Here is a 15,812-nt window from a genome sequence, read left to right as displayed (position 1 = left end):
CGCCCTGCAGCAACCGCGCGCGCGGCCAGCCAGGCAAATCGGGTGCGGGGGAATATGCCGCGCGCGGCCTGGCGCTTTTCGGCCTCGGCGGCCACCGCGGCGACGGGCTTCCTGCCACAGACCGCTGATCCCTTTGCAATCTCTCTCTCTCTCTCTTTTTCTTTTTCGAAACCAAGATCTCTTTGCAATCTCGAAAACCCCTCTCTCAGAGTCACACCCAGGCACCAACAAATTGACAACTAAGGAAACACACATTTTGTCAACTGAAGACACACAAGGGGAGGAGTAATAAACTGACAACTGGACGATTAGTAACCGTTCTTAACCAGTAGTGGCAACGGCACGCGTATCTCGTGTGTGGCCGGCAACCAAGCAAATCCTCCTGCTGGATCTACCGGAAACTGGAGTGGCAGTACTAAACTTGTACTGCAACACATGGCAATCGGGCTTGAGAGATAAGAGCGAAGTTCAATAAAATATCTAACTGGTTTAAAATTTTCTATATTATTCAGAGTTACCCCCTCCATATTTTTTTACATGGCGCCGTTGACATTTAATTTCACGTTTGACCATTCGTCTTATTAAAAATATTATATAATTATTGACTATTTTGTTATAATATGATTTATTATTATAAAAACATTAAGTATGTCTTATAATTTTATATATTTGGATATAAATTTGAATATGACGAACGGTCAAAAATGATTTCAAAAGCCAACTGTGCCATATAAAAAAATGATTCAAAAGTCAACTGTGCCATATAAAAAAATGAAGGACGTACCAGAGAGCTAATTTATACAATAGTTATATACAAATTATATACTACATTATTAATAATTATTAATGTATAATTTATCTCTCATATACACTGTGTCTTTAAAACTTACATACATCTGACTGTAGATGTGTAGTCTGTTTTTATTTTTTCTTTATATTCCCATGTATGTAAAAAAATGATATGATAATTTTAAAGTTCACTTATATTAATTATTATAGTCCTTTCATAAAGATAGGAACAGAGCCACCTAATTTTTCTTATTTTAAAGCCTTTTCAATAAATACTTTTATTACTAAATTTCGAGAGAAAATATTTTCACCGATAAACCTTTTGGCTACACCATCAACATTAATATGGCAAAACAGGGTCACGCAGAGTTTTTGGCGGCAGGCCAACCAAACTACGTGGCAGCGTCGTCTTGCCACACCAGCAACACTGGCGTGGCCAAAAAGTTCATCCGACGAAAATATTTTCTCCCGAGGTTTAATAATAAAATTATTTATTAAAAAAGTTTTTTAAAAAATAAAAATCCAGAGGGCTTGTACTGTACCGCTCGCTACCCATGCCACATGCCTCCGCTGCTGCAACGCCAAGTCTAGTAGCAGCAGCAGCAGGTACTATAAGGCAGAGGCCCCCCGAGCCCAACCGTCCCCCTCTTTCGCTCGCTCGCTCTCCGCTCCGCGTTTCGTCGCCTCGCCTCGCCCTCTGCTTCCTATTGGCCGCCCCGCATCCTCCTCCCTCCCGTCTCGCCGCGCGTTATCGCTTCCGCCACCCCGCCCTCCCTCCCTCCCCGCGCCTCGCGCCGCCGCCTCCGCCGCTGTCGCCACTGCCGCCGGGTGGGTGGCTGATTGACGACCTATTTGTTTCTCTGGTTGCATGCGCCGGGGCGCCTGGGTCGGTGCCGGGGAGGGGTGCGCGTGGGATTGAGAAGAGGAGGTGGTGGCGGGGATGGAGGGAGTGGAGGTGGAGCAGGTGGCGCCGGAGCAGGTCATCAGCACGAGGGGAGGCTCCGTGCTCGGGAAGAAGACCATCCTCAAGAGCGACCACTTCCCCGGGTGCCAGAACAAGCGCCTCTCGCCGCAAATCGACGGCGCGCCCAATTATCGCCAGGTGCGTTGCGTTACTCGTCGTCCTAATCTGGATGGTTGCCGCGAATTCCTCGGTTTCCCTGGACCCCCGCCCCATTCCATAAGTTTGGGACGGGAATCTGCGGCAATTTTTCGCTCCAATCTTCACGACCACGAAAGCAAACTGCCCTGCTTGTTTCTGTCTCACACATGTTTCGTGCGCTGCCCGTCTGCTTTATTGGTTGCGTGCGTGCGAACTTTGTAGCCTGTTCGATTCTCGTGCGCACATCCTATGATAATCTCCTGGTCTTCCCTGAACTGCCTTTGCTTGTTTCCATAGTGTTCAATCTGAATCTCGAAACAAACAAATAAAAAAGTGGTAATACTTAATCCTCTGCAACTTGCATTTGGGTTTCTTCATGATTTTTTGCTGATCACAATGATGGGCATGCACATTGCAACACTTTTTTTCCTTAATATAACAATCAATGCATATATATTGACATCATAGTCTTAGATGGGAACACCGGACTTTAGTATGCACTAAACAATCCATCTGACATGTAGATAGTCTTATACATAATATGTTTTCCAAAATTGTACTTTCGTTGTTTCCTTTCTTTCAGGTAAAAGTTCAGCAACAGCTTAGGTGTCAATTATTGATAATTTTCTGTCATCTACTCACTATGTCCATCTGTTTTTCAGGCGGGTTCTTTGCGTGTTCATGGCGTTGCAATGCCAACAATGAAAGGAATTGTAAATGTGTTAAATCATATAGGAGCACAAAAGAAAGGAAAACAAACCCAAGTTCTTTGGCATAGTCTTCGCGAGGAGCCGGTAAGAACTCTAGTCACTAAATCAGAATAATCAGTAGAAAATAAAGCATCAGCAGCATAAAAATATTAAGATGCTCACCACTTCAGGAACTACAAAAGATTGGAATGAACAATGAAGTTTGAACTGTCTAGAACATCATTTTCCAACTCGCAATAGGTGACATAAAAAAATAAATAAAAATAGAGAACCAGGTGGTATTTTTCTTAAAGGTATATGATAAAAGTTCTCCAGTAATATATACTCCGTTCGCTTCAAAATACAAAAGTTTATAGGTTTTTTTAGCAAATATTAAGGCTTTGTTTAGTTGCCAAAAATTTTTGGCAAAAGGGTCACATCGAACGTTTAACCGGATATCGGAAGGGGTTTTCGGATACGAATGAAAAAAATGAATTTCATAGCTCGTCTGGAAACCGCTAGACGAATCTTTTGAGCCTAATTAATCCGTCATTAGCACATGTGGGTTACTGTAACACTTATGGCTAATCATGGACTAATTAGGCTAAAAAAATTCGTCTCACGATTTCCCCAATAACTTTGCAATTAGTTTTTATTTTCATCGATGTTTAATGCTTCATTTAAGTGTTCAAAGATTCGATGTGATGTTTTTAGGAAAAATTTTTGGGAACTAAACAAGGCCTAAGATTCGGTCAAAAGATACCTTTTTAGTCACATCAGTGGTCAACTTTTGAATTCTAAATGGTTTAGATTCCCTTTCCAAATTTCTCATTGGTTAGGGAATCATTGATGTGATGAGAATCAGCTCATGAATGCTTATTTTGTGTTACAAAATTTGAATCCCAGAAATGCTTTTATTTTGGAAAGGATGGAGTAATTATCAAATTTACATAACTTGGCATCCATGCCTTAACATCATATAGTTTTCAAAATTCAAGTGGGTTTGGTGCCATTTTTTCTTATTTCACAATAAGGGGATTTAGTAAGTTTTGTTTCCACCAATGCTGTACAGGTTATCTACATCAATGGTCGCCCTTTTGTTCTGCGGGATGTAGAAAGGCCCTTCTCAAACCTTGAATACACGGTATTATTTAATCCCTAAATTGAGAATGGTTTGTCTTGAATTGTTCTGGTCATTACTCGTTTATTGTGTAAGAAATCCATGAATGTCTTAAACCAAAAGCAGTTTGTCTTGCTAAAAATCCACAGCGGAAGTTATGATGTAAATTTCCTGAGACCCAGGAAAAATATATACCTCTGTTTATAGAGGAATAATGATGTTGCAGATGGAATGTCTTTTTCCTGTGATATCTCATTTTAATTTGGATAAATTCTAGATATGTTTTCAAGGTTATAGAAACATGAACATATTGAGAAGGCATATCCCTTCTCAAAAACAACTTTGGTTCCACATGAAGCTACCATTGTTCTGTTATCATATTTTTCCATTTAAACAATTATTTTGTACCTCTACTACTAACCTAGGGAATTAACCGGGAAAGAGTGGAGCAAATGGAGTTTCGCCTAAAAGAAGATATTCTTCAGGAAGCTTCACGGTACATCAGTTGCCAAGTATATTGTTTCTGCCTCTATATACCCTTAAGAGGTGTTATTTACCTGAATATTTGATGTGGCAGATATGGTAATAAGATCCTAGTCACTGATGAGCTGCCAAATGGTCAGATGGTGGACCAGTGGGAGTCAGTCATATCTGATACAGTCAAGACCCCTCTTGAGGTAGCACAAACTTATGGATTTTTGGTCATATTGTTTCATTCTTTTAGCCCCTTTGAGGATTTGTTTCCTTTTTATAGGTCTATGAGGAGCTGCAATGTCAAGGATACCTTGTGGATTATGAGCGTGTTCCTATTACCGATGAAAAGGCCCCAAAAGAAGGAGATTTCGACAATCTGGTTAGTTCTGTATGTTAGTGTTAAATATGCCACCCAGCTGCTCATGCAAATATTTTCACTCTTTTTGTGAAAATTAGACTTTTCTTACACTGTTTCCTAAATTAGACATCAACTTGTCCAATCTTACTTGGTTCGTTGTGATCTTTGTGCTAATCATGTTGTTCCCCTAAAGTGCTAGCTTTTATGTTTAGTTGGGAAATGTTTTTACCAGTTTACCCCCATTGATAGGATCCAAATTTGCCAGGGTTAAATCATCTTTAGAAACTTCACGCTTCATATGGTATGCTGAAATTGGACAGCATACGATTTTCAATTTGGCAAATAAGCTGATAATTGCATAACATTAAACTTGAATGTTTCTAACAGGTACATCGAATCTCTCAAGTCGGTATAGAAACTGAAATCATATTTAATTGCCAAATGGGGAGGGGGAGGACAACCACTGGTATGGTTATAGCTACATTGATTTACCTGAACCGGATAGGAGCGTCTGGTAAGCACATACTGTAATTTGATTGATAAACTGTGAATTCCTCATACACACTGTTATGATTATTTTGAGCCATCGTGTGGTTATTTAATATTTATTGACTCCAAGTATAGTAAACTAAATGCACATAATATATTACTAGATGTCTGTTGCATTATATGGCTATATGCTTACAGTTTATGCCTGTAGGTCCTGTGTTTGAATTTTTCTGTACTGAGGTGTCCGGTGCTCTTGGTTGCAGGTATCCCTAGGACAAGCTCAATTGGGAAGGTCTTCCATTCTGGAAATGATGTAGACGACTATATGCCTAGCTCAGAAGAAGCAATCCTCAGAGGAGAGTATTCTGTCATTAGGAGCTTGGTACGAGTACTTGAGGTATGTCCTGGATCTCATATCCCTTTTTTGTTAGGCACTCAGTGTGGTCACTGTGTGATTGCATTTGTTCAGGGTGGTGTTGAAGGAAAAAGGCAAGTTGACAAAGTTATTGATAAATGTGACACGATGCAGGTATACCATTTACTGCTTTGTATGATACTAACGAAATGCGGCTTTATTAGTATATTTGTCGTGTTGACTTGCTGTGACTATGGCAGAACTTAAGAGAGGCTATAGCTACATACCGCAATAGTATTCTACGGCAAGCTGATGAGATGAAACGGGAGGCATCACTTTCCTTCTTTGTTGAGTACTTGGAACGTTATTACTTCCTCATATGCTTTGCTGTCTATGTTCATTCAGTATGCTCTGCTCAACAGTCCAACTTTTCAGAAGAAGTTAGTTTTTCTGATTGGATGAGAGCAAGACCTGAACTGTACAGCATTCTTCGAAGGTGAGCCATGGTACCTACTATACAAAATGGTACCATGTACAGCTTGTAAGAGTGAATGCAACCTAAACATTGTTCAGTTTTTTATATGTGACATGAGCTCTTAAGAATTAACATTTCCATTTTGTTGGATATCGCTAAACTATTCACTACCTGTTGGAATTCTGATATTCGGTGTACCGATTTATGCTTAATTTCCTTTGTAACACGTTCTGGATTTCCATTTCAGATCTTGTTTTAGATATGATCTTAATGTTTTCTTCAATAGTTCATTTGGAATAATCTCTAGGGTGCACAGGCACTTATAGTAGGAGCTTTTGTGTCAAAGAAATATTAGTCATTGACATTTCTCGAATCATGTCAGCCTGGTGTCAACACCAAAGGATTAAAAAAAAGTAGTCTTGACTATTCCAATGATCTAGGCTCATTGCTTATTCTTTTCCCCTTTTCCAATACGTTTTTCTCTAAGTATCGTATCTTTAAAATCTTTGGTAAGCATTTCTATCAAGATTTTATCCAAATTAGTTTGGAATCACCTCTTTATGGTGAGAACTGGTGGTAAATCGGCGAGCTAACCTTTTAGCTCCTTATCAACTCGCATAATGGAGTAAACAACTTTACTTAAACAACACAGGTAGTTTGATTTTTTTAGTTATTATTATTATTGTTGTTGTTGTTGTTGTTTCTATATGGCATAGACAATATTAATGTTGGCATTGATTAGTTCATAACAAACTCAATTTCTGGTCTACGGAGAGCATATGTGTCATATTTTGCACACTTCTGTGGTTAAAAGCTGTTTTGATATGTGTTCTTTGCTCCTGTCCTTAGTCATCCTCCTAACTTCTGCCATATCTCAGCCAACTGATATGATGTGATTGATATCTGAAAATTCTTCAGCAACCAGAGGCCATATTTACTTTCGGTTCTCAAACTTTGTATTTGTTGAACTCTTCATATTAGCGAGAACTGTCACAGGGCCTAATCCATGACATGGCAACCCATTCCTGACATCAAATGGCAAATCACAACGTTGACGCAGTTTGTGGTTCAGGAGTTAGTCTATAGTGTGTGACCATGCGTAGGATTACCACATTTTTTATAAAAAAACCATACATTTGTAAGACTTTTATTGGAAATCAATTACTGAAATAGATTTGTGGCTCAATATTACGGCTCATTTGTCCATGTCTGCATTTGAAGAATTGCTACATTTGTTATAAACTTATAATTAAATCTAATCAGTTGATTTACTGTGTTAGCCCAAATATTAGAATGACCATTCTGTATACATGACACTTGAAAAGTACTCTCATCTTTGTCTTTTTGTTTGTTCCCATCTTTTTCTTTTGAGAACAGGGGAGGAAACGAGGGTTAAAATATCCCTCCTTTCCTTTCCAACTAATTTAGGCATTTCTTGCATTTTATCATTTATCCCAATGATTCGTAAAGAATTCTTAGCATGGACATACCATATTGATATTGGTAGTGGATTTTATGCACATTGGTGCAAACATATATTCGAGTTTGCCCAATTGTATGTGCATTTCAATAGTCCGGAAAAGATCTTAGTTTAGAACTTGTGTTTGGAAACATCGTGAAAAACTCTGATCATATCTGCACGTATGCTCCAAGCATCTAGCATGTAGCATGTCTTGGAATTCTTTCAGAATTTTTTGAAGAGCGTAAACATAAGGAACCAACACATGCCACATAATTTAGTGTTACATGGAACCTGCCATTTTCGGTTTAGTATAATCACTTTTAACTGTAAACTGAAATCTTACTTAAGTTTAAACATTATAGTTTTCATATAGGACAAGGTGGCTTGGCCCCATCTTGCGGCTTCTATGTCTTGTTTTCATGTGGTTTCTGCTTCACGGAAGCCTGCTTTAGCCATTATAGTGTGTAGAAGCACTTGAGTACAAAGGTATTTCAGGAGTCCTGATGCAAATTTCATGTTATAAATCAGATGGTTCTTGCAGTGTCAAAGGAATAGCAGACATCGCGACCTTGTGTTTGTTTTGAGCCTGCTATATTGCTCAATTGCCACCATGCTTTGCATGCTTTAAAATATTGGAAAGTGTGCATAATGAGGCATATGCAAGAATACCATATAACTTCTGAAATTTCTATGTTTGGTTGCATGTTCTTTGACATAACCAGTAAACTCATTTTGCTACATTTATAAATTCAGGTTGTTGAGGAGAGATCCAATGGGCGCTCTTGGTTATTCAAGTTCAAAACCTCCTCTTGCAAAAATTGTGGAATCTGCTGATGGACGCCCTCATGAGATGGATATTGTTGCTGCCATGAGGAATGGAGAAGTTCTTGGACGTCAAACTGTGCTAAAAAGTGACCACTGCCCAGGTTGTCAGAACCTTCATTTACCAGAAAGAGTGGAGGGTGCACCTAATTTTAGGGAAATTCCTGAATTTCCGGTCTATGGTGTTGCAAACCCCACTGTTGATGGCATTCGAGCTGTTATTCAGCGTGTTAGTACAAGCAAGGGAGGCCGACCAATCCTGTGGCATAATATGAGAGAAGAACCTGTTATTTATATAAATGGGAAGCCATTTGTGCTACGTGAAGTGGAAAGACCATACAAGAATATGCTGGAGTACACGGTATGCATCATGTCCAGTTGCTTTGAGAGAAATGTAGCATAATGGATGCTCAATTTGCTTGCTCTAACTAATGTTTTTAAAATTTGAAGTTAACGAATTTTGCATCAACAAACCCTATGTTAAATTTGCGCATTCTGATCTAACATAGGGTTATAATTTTCTTCCTTCATGATGTATCACATGCACCAATTAATGAATTCTTATAAGTTATTTTGACTATTTATGTCCATAGCTGAGCTTATTCTCAAACACTTCTTGTAATCACTTCAGACAATTACTAATCTGAAGTAACTATCCAAAGGACTAGTTCCCATTCCGGTTATATGAAAGCTCTAGTTATTTGCTCAGTTGTCAGAATTCATATACTTTCATGTTATTCTGTTTCACTATGCTTAACAAACTAATGCTTGAAACTATGTGCTCTGTTGAGCTTATTCTCAAAACTGTTCTATTGGTCTAAATGATTGAAAATGCGCCAACACCAGGGAATTGATCGTGATAGGGTGGAACGCATGGAAGCTCGGTTGAAGGAGGATATTTTACGGGAAGCAGAACGCTATAGTGGGGCCATAATGGTTATTCATGAAACTGACAATGGTGAGATATTTGATGCCTGGGAAAATGTAAATAATGAAGCTGTTCTGACTCCACTGGAGGTGTACAAACTTTTGGAGTCTGAAGGTCTTCCAATCAAGTATGCACGAGTGCCAATCACTGATGGTAAAGCCCCCAAAAGTTCGGATTTTGACACGATAGCCTTAAATGTGGCAGCTGCTTGCAAGGATACTGCATTTGTGTTTAATTGTCAGGTAGTACACTGTTGTTTTATTATCCAGAATTCCATGTTAGACTAAGCCTTAACCTTTGAACTATATGAAAGGCTACAATGTTTGAATTTGACTTTTTGATTTTCATAGATGGGCAGGGGAAGAACAACTACAGGCACTGTGATTGCTTGTTTGCTGAGATTGCGTATTGATCATGGCAGACCTATTAGATTGCCCACTTGTGAATATAACCATGAGGATTCAAATGAATTGGGTTACTCAAGTGGAGAAGAAACAACAGATCACAATGGTCACCTTAATTCAAGTCCACCGAGACCTCATACGGTGACAGAACAGCATTCTAGATTTGGAATTGACGACATCCTTGTTTTGCGAAAGATTACAAGATTATTTGACAACGGAACTGAATGTAGGCAAATCCTGGATAATGTTATTGACAAATGCTCAGCTTTACAGAATATCCGCCAAGCTGTTTTGCAGTATACAAAAGTAATTAACCAACAGCATGTGGAGCAAAGAGTTAAGAGGGTTGCATTAAATCGTGGTGCTGAATATTTGGAGAGGTACTTGAAATTAGTTGCCTTCTCAGCCTATCTTTGGAGTGAAGCATTCAATGGTTTCTGTGGGCAAGGAGAAGCAAAGATGTCATTTAAAGCATGGATACACCAGAGGCCAGAGATCCAAAGCATGAAATGGAGCATAAGGCTACGACCTGGGCGTTTTTTCACTGTTCATGTACATATCCTAATCTCTTCTAGCCAAAAACATCATTTTGCACCTTTTAGGAAATAACATCATTAAGAATTATTTACATTGTAGGATGAATCCAAAGCATCTCAACAGTCTTCACAAGGCGATGTAATGATGGAAGCCATTGTCAAAGCTCGTAATGGTTCTGTTCTGGGGAAGGGATCAATACTAAAAATGTACTTCTTTCCTGGACAGAAAAGGTCAAGCAGCATTAATATATCTGGCGCACCACATGTTTTCAAGGTATTTTTATTTTGTAGCAAATAATTTCATTTAGTAGTTACCTATTCAATGTTTGTGCAATTGTTATCAATAGATCAGTTCTGCCAATTAACTTTGCCATTCAAACTTTCTGATCCATCATTGGTAATCTTTTGGAATGTTATTTCTAGTTAACAAATATTTCTGTCTACTTCACTCTATGGTGCAGTTATTCAGCAAAAACACCATTCAGCCACCATTTGTTTGGGGCCTCACTTTATGGTTCACGCTGTAAGCTTCTAATATTAGTTTGGCTAATAATAAACAGGATGAAAATTTGAACCTTTGGTGTCATGTCTCACATTGAATTGTTTGAATTGTCAAAGATATTTTTAGTATGTTGTGATGGAGCATCAGCTTAAGTAGAAACATGTTTTTGCAGTAGTTATTTGTTTGTTTGGTCTTCTTTAAGATGTTTGCAGTATCCTAACCAGTGCCTACGCGAATGGTCCCACTAGAATTTGAAGCTGTATCCTGGTTAGCAACATTACACCAATCAACCCATTATTTTTTCGTGTCAAACAGTTCCATGTTATCTTTCTTATCTCAGTCTTTCTGCCGATTCCCATAATATTTTATAAAACATGTAAAATCTCATATTATGGTGTTATAATTATAATATTCCTTCTAGTAGTATTGTCTCAACTAAAATTACTCCTTCTGACTGCTATGGAGTTCATATTTCCCAAAAAAGGGAGCTGGCCAAGGCGTACTCGGACTAGACCTCAAAAAGATTAGCACAAGCCAACAGTAGAAGTTCAACTGCTATAATTATATTGACTCATTGCAATGGTTCTTGTGATGGAAAAAATCACTTCAAATAATATATGCTACCAATTCCAACCAAATCCCATTGAAATATTTATGTTCATGATCCAGTTGCAAAGAAATATTTAGGAACAGGTGGCTAGTACATCATCTCGATCCAGATGGATGATGTTAGCCAAAAGATTGGTAATGTTTTCATTTCAGGCTGATAGATGTCAGAGCCGCATCATGAAATTATGATTAAACATTCATCTCATTTATGTGCATTGTGTGTGAAAACTTGTACATTTTCTCACTTCTGTCTGTGTTCTGCTTATACTAATTAAGAAAAAACAGTGGTTGCATTTCTTCTGGCAACCAAATTAGTGGATGTACTTAATGAAAGTTCACCTTGATTATAATGAAGGATAGTTGGTCAAATACATATAATTTGTACCACGCCTTTCAGGTGAATGGATACCCTGTGTATAGCATGGCAACACCAACTGTTGATGGAGCAAAAGAAGTTTTGTCATATTTGAGCTCAAAAGATACTGGAACAAACACTGCTCAAAAGGTGGTTGTCACAGATGTTAGGGAGGAAGTGGTGGTTTACATCAAGGGAACACCTTTTGTTTTGAGAGAGCTAGATCAACCTGTTGACACCCTTAAGCATGTTGGCATAAGTGGCCCAATGGTGAGGTTTGCTCCAATAACCGAACTACTGTTTTCATGGCAATCCTTAAATGATCGTCTATGCAGGTTGAAAGCATAGAGACAAGACTAAAGGAGGATATACTCTACGAAGTTAAACAACAAGGTGGTCGGCTACTTCTGCACCAAGAAGAATTTAACTCGTCAACATGTCAATCAAGTATTGTAGGTTTTTGGGAACATATAGGTTCAGAGGATGTGATGACACCAGCTGAAGTATATAGTTTGTTGAAAGATCAGGGGTACTGTATCGACTACAAAAGAATACCTCTCACCAGGGAAAGAGAAGCATTAGCTGCTGATGTAGATGCGATAAAATCGTCAGTTGATGAGTATGTGCCCTAATCCACAACTTTATTTATCTTGATAAATTGTGTTTCTCACTTGCAGCCTATAAGAAAGACTTGCTTCTCTATAGGAATGCAAGGTACTACCTGTTTATTTCACACACAGGATATGGTGGTGTTGCTTATGCAATGGCCATTACATGCCTGGGACTAGGAGCAGATGAAAAGTTTGTTATGGAACAAACAGCAGAAACACACTTCGTGTCAACTTCTCTTACAAAAAATTTGTCTATCAAAACATCTGCTGAAATAGCCTTCAGGCAGGGTGATTACCGTGACATACTAAACCTTACAAGGGTACTGGTACATGGCCCAAAATGCAAAGAAGAGGTTGACACCGTTATTGATAGGTATTGTGCTGTTTTGAACTTCATTCAGGCATTTATGTGAATTAATCAATGAATCACAGTTATGAACTAACTGGTAACTGAAATAGTTTACTTATAATGTTATCGGTCTGATTATTGTTATGCATCTATTCTGAGAATCAATTTCTTCATGAAGGTGTGTTGGTGCTGGACATTTGCGGGAGGATATTATTCATTACAGAAAGGCGTTGCAAGATTGTTCACCGGATGATGATGAGGCATGGTCATATCTTATGGATATGGGCACTAAAGCTTTGAGGTATAAGCTTTTTGTGAGCACCCTACTATCTCCTTATACTTAGAAATATTACAAACTATGGTAATTTAAATGTGCACACCCCTTGTCCTTTATATCGAGTGATCAGCCATGCAAATTTGTGAATAGAATTTGCCCTGCTTTCGGCAATTTATTGGGAGCACCGAGTTCAGTATACCATTTCATGAAAATCTTTTATGCATACTGCAAGTGCTTAATTGTGTTGGCTCGATATTTTTCATTGTAAATATATAGGATAACAGTTATATGAAGAATCACATAGAAAAATTGATATCGATACTTTATTCATAAGCAGTTTTAGATGTGGTCCTATTCAAATGTTCAAGAAAAAATATCAGCTTTGGTCGCTTGGCTTCTTAAAAACCACCTCTATTCTTAATTTGTTCCTTCAAAACTTGCACTGTCCGTGTGTGGACTGCATATCAATAAATAGACAATAGGTTCTCAAAATAAAATAAAAAAGAGTAATTCACATTGGATACAGTAATGATTTTAGCGCATCCATTTAGGAGGCTGCTCAGTTTGGTTAAATACTAAACAGTTGCATGGTTAAAAATAATGACATTACACACAATTAGTTGCATGGTTAAAAATAATGACATTACACACAATTAGTTGCATGGTACAGAAAGTTACAGTAGAGATTTAGTTTTTCTGAGCTTAAGGAATACAAACATTGTGTCTATGTAAACTGTATCCTAGTTCCTAGACACCTTGTCCATGCTTTTAGATGATCAATGTATGCCTATACATTTCCAAATGAACATTTTCTGTGATGTCTCTCTGAAGAATACCTTGCGCGTAATTTATATCTCATTTTCTTTAATGTCTCTGTAGAACACCCTGTGTTGAATTTATATCTGATTCAACTGTTTATCTTCAGGCGGTACTTCTTCCTGATCACCTTCCGATCCTACCTGTACTGTTCATCTTTGCGTGAACCAACATTTGCATCGTGGATGGACGCCAGGCCTGAACTTGGCCATCTCTGCGATAATCTAAAACTGGATAAATAGATTAAATGAGTACTCTCTTCATTGGATTATTGAACTGTTTTGCTAGTTCGTGGACCTGAGGAAGAAAGAGATGAAATAATTGGTTAGGAAGGAGGAAACATGAGAACCGCCAGAAAGTAGTAGTTTTTAGGGCATTTTACCAGACTAGTTGGCGCCAATTGGCACCAGCAAGGATGTATATATATTCTCAAAGGTTAAATTGTAGAGGAACATAGCTGAGGTTACTAGTTTTATTTCTCTCCATTTCTTTTGTAATAAATATTAGTATGTAATTTGTTTGCATATTATATCTGCTCCTTTTCCCGTAACTCCCGAACGCTGTATTCTGCAAGTGTACAGTACATTGTAAAAATATATATAGGTCAATTTTCGCTGAAAATATGTATATATGGGTGAATGAGTTATCTGCACACTAGCATAAATTAAAAAAACGTGGAATAATATTAAACATATAACCCAGACATTTTTTTTCTTATTTTGAAGAAAAAAAAGGCAAATAACATATTTGCAAACGAAAAATGATTTACGATAAAACTTTTACAAAATAATCTGGGATGAAAAAACCAAAATCAACTCCAGTGAAAATTTTAAATTTTAACTTCTAAGTATAAACAAAAGCGAAAAGATAAGGTGTGAATAGGCAGAGCTCCTGCCTTTTTTGCAGAGTAAAGTTCTCTCTATACATTAAACAAACATACAAGCAAATTGAGGGTAAGAAAGTAGATACCTCTGTTTCATATTATAAAATTTTCTAGTCTTATCTAAATTCATCAATTGATAAAGGTATATAACTTATATATATGTCTAGATTTATTAGTATCCATATGAATCTAGTCAATACTAAAAGTCTTACACTGTGGAACAGAGGGAATATTAGTTATCAGACCAAATCGAACATCTTAGACTCACTCTACTAGTTTAATTCAATGATAGAAGTGATGCATTACAAGTCATGGTAGATAGTAGTAGTAATTCCAACAATGTCAATATCAATTAGCACAAGCAGATTCTTTAGTATTGAAGTAATTTAAACACTACCCCTTTCATTCCATAATATAACATGTAAATGTTTCTTTTTTCTATCCCATAATATAAGACATGCATTCAAGCACACATTAACCAACACGTATCTTTTCTCAAAATTTGATTTATTTTAAATTTTTTACCATCAAAACATTTAACCACATTATATGCATCCATGCACCTAAGTAATCTAAACGAGAAATTGGTTATAACTATTTTTTGATCTTAGCTACATCTTATATTACAGGATGGAAAGAGCACCAAATTCAACGGAGAGGATTAGGAACCAGTGTAGAATCGTGCAATGCTAGGCTTTCCCTTGGTATAAAGCTGAAAAATCAAAGGGAGACTAAATCGTAGAGAGAGTCTAGGTTGGTTGCATTGCTCGACAACCCGTGAGCTCCGCCAACCTCGATGGCTGTTTGAGCTTCAGTTTGCACGCAAATCGATAGACTCGTTGGATGTTGGAGACCTTGGGAAAGTTACGAACCTTGCTTCCAGTCCTGGAGAAGGACGAGACGGGTTCCAACACTATGGCTGGATCCTAGTGTAGTGCAGAGAGGGGTGGACTCGGTGTAGTGGCGGATCTAGAAAAATATTAGGAGGGGCTGGACGAAAGAGAAGTAAAGACCCATGAACGCTAATGACTACTTCTAGCCCTCCTTCTCTTTAGTAATACCAAAAATTTTGTTTGGGGAGGAGGCCAAGGGGGGCTTCAATGGCGCCGACTGGGTAGGAGGGCTAAGCCCCCTAGCCCCGGTGGTAAATTCGCCCCTGACTCGGTGGACAGTGTGGTTCCGTCGGCTTGTTAGCTTTATCGGCTTGTGACTAGCTCGACTCGACTTGACTAGGCTCGTTTTGTCTTTTAACAAGCTGAGCTCATGTTAGTCATGTATGAGCAAGCTAGAGCATCTCCAAGAGAAATGCTTCTCCAAGCTAAATTATGGTAATTTAAATTAAAAATTGAACTTCAGCAGGCTTGCCAACCAGATGACCAAGCCATCCGACTAGCCAAACTGCCCCTT

General features: G+C 38.2%; 1 protein-coding gene across 1 annotated transcript; it reads left to right on the top strand.

Annotated features, from left to right (window-relative positions):
* Positions 1 to 1,641: 1,641 nt before the first annotated feature.
* Positions 1,642 to 14,154, top strand: LOC102704692 (paladin). The gene is made up of 19 exons (XM_006651512.3): positions 1,642 to 1,891; positions 2,554 to 2,685; positions 3,653 to 3,724; positions 4,126 to 4,196; positions 4,278 to 4,377; positions 4,455 to 4,553; positions 4,920 to 5,046; positions 5,285 to 5,418; positions 5,491 to 5,550; positions 5,637 to 5,872; positions 8,067 to 8,496; positions 8,982 to 9,305; positions 9,414 to 10,019; positions 10,104 to 10,277; positions 11,512 to 11,739; positions 11,805 to 12,088; positions 12,175 to 12,453; positions 12,608 to 12,730; positions 13,632 to 14,154. The coding sequence occupies exons 1-19, from the start codon at positions 1,730 to 1,732 to the stop codon at positions 13,762 to 13,764; spliced, it is 3,774 nt and encodes a 1,257-aa protein (XP_006651575.1). The 5' UTR covers positions 1,642 to 1,729; the 3' UTR covers positions 13,765 to 14,154.
* The last annotated feature ends 1,658 nt before the right edge of the window (positions 14,155 to 15,812 follow it).

This window comes from Oryza brachyantha, chromosome 3 (genome assembly GCF_000231095.2).
Source record: "Oryza brachyantha chromosome 3, ObraRS2, whole genome shotgun sequence".
Classification (NCBI taxonomy): Eukaryota; Viridiplantae; Streptophyta; class Magnoliopsida; order Poales; family Poaceae; genus Oryza; species Oryza brachyantha.
The sequence above is the reverse complement of the archived record's forward strand: the minus strand, read 5'-3'. Positions and strand labels throughout refer to the sequence as shown.

Bases quoted from the DNA above. Each gene is read 5' to 3' on its own strand.
- LOC102704692 (XM_006651512.3), top strand. From the start codon at position 1,730: ATGGAGGGAGTGGAGGTGGAGCAGGTGGCGCCGGAGCAGGTCATCAGC. The intron at 1,892-2,553 runs GTGCGTTGCGTT...TCTGTTTTTCAG, and splicing joins GCGCGCCCAATTATCGCCAG to GCGGGTTCTTTGCGTGTTCA. The intron at 5,873-8,066 runs GTGAGCCATGGT...TTATAAATTCAG, and splicing joins CTGTACAGCATTCTTCGAAG to GTTGTTGAGGAGAGATCCAA.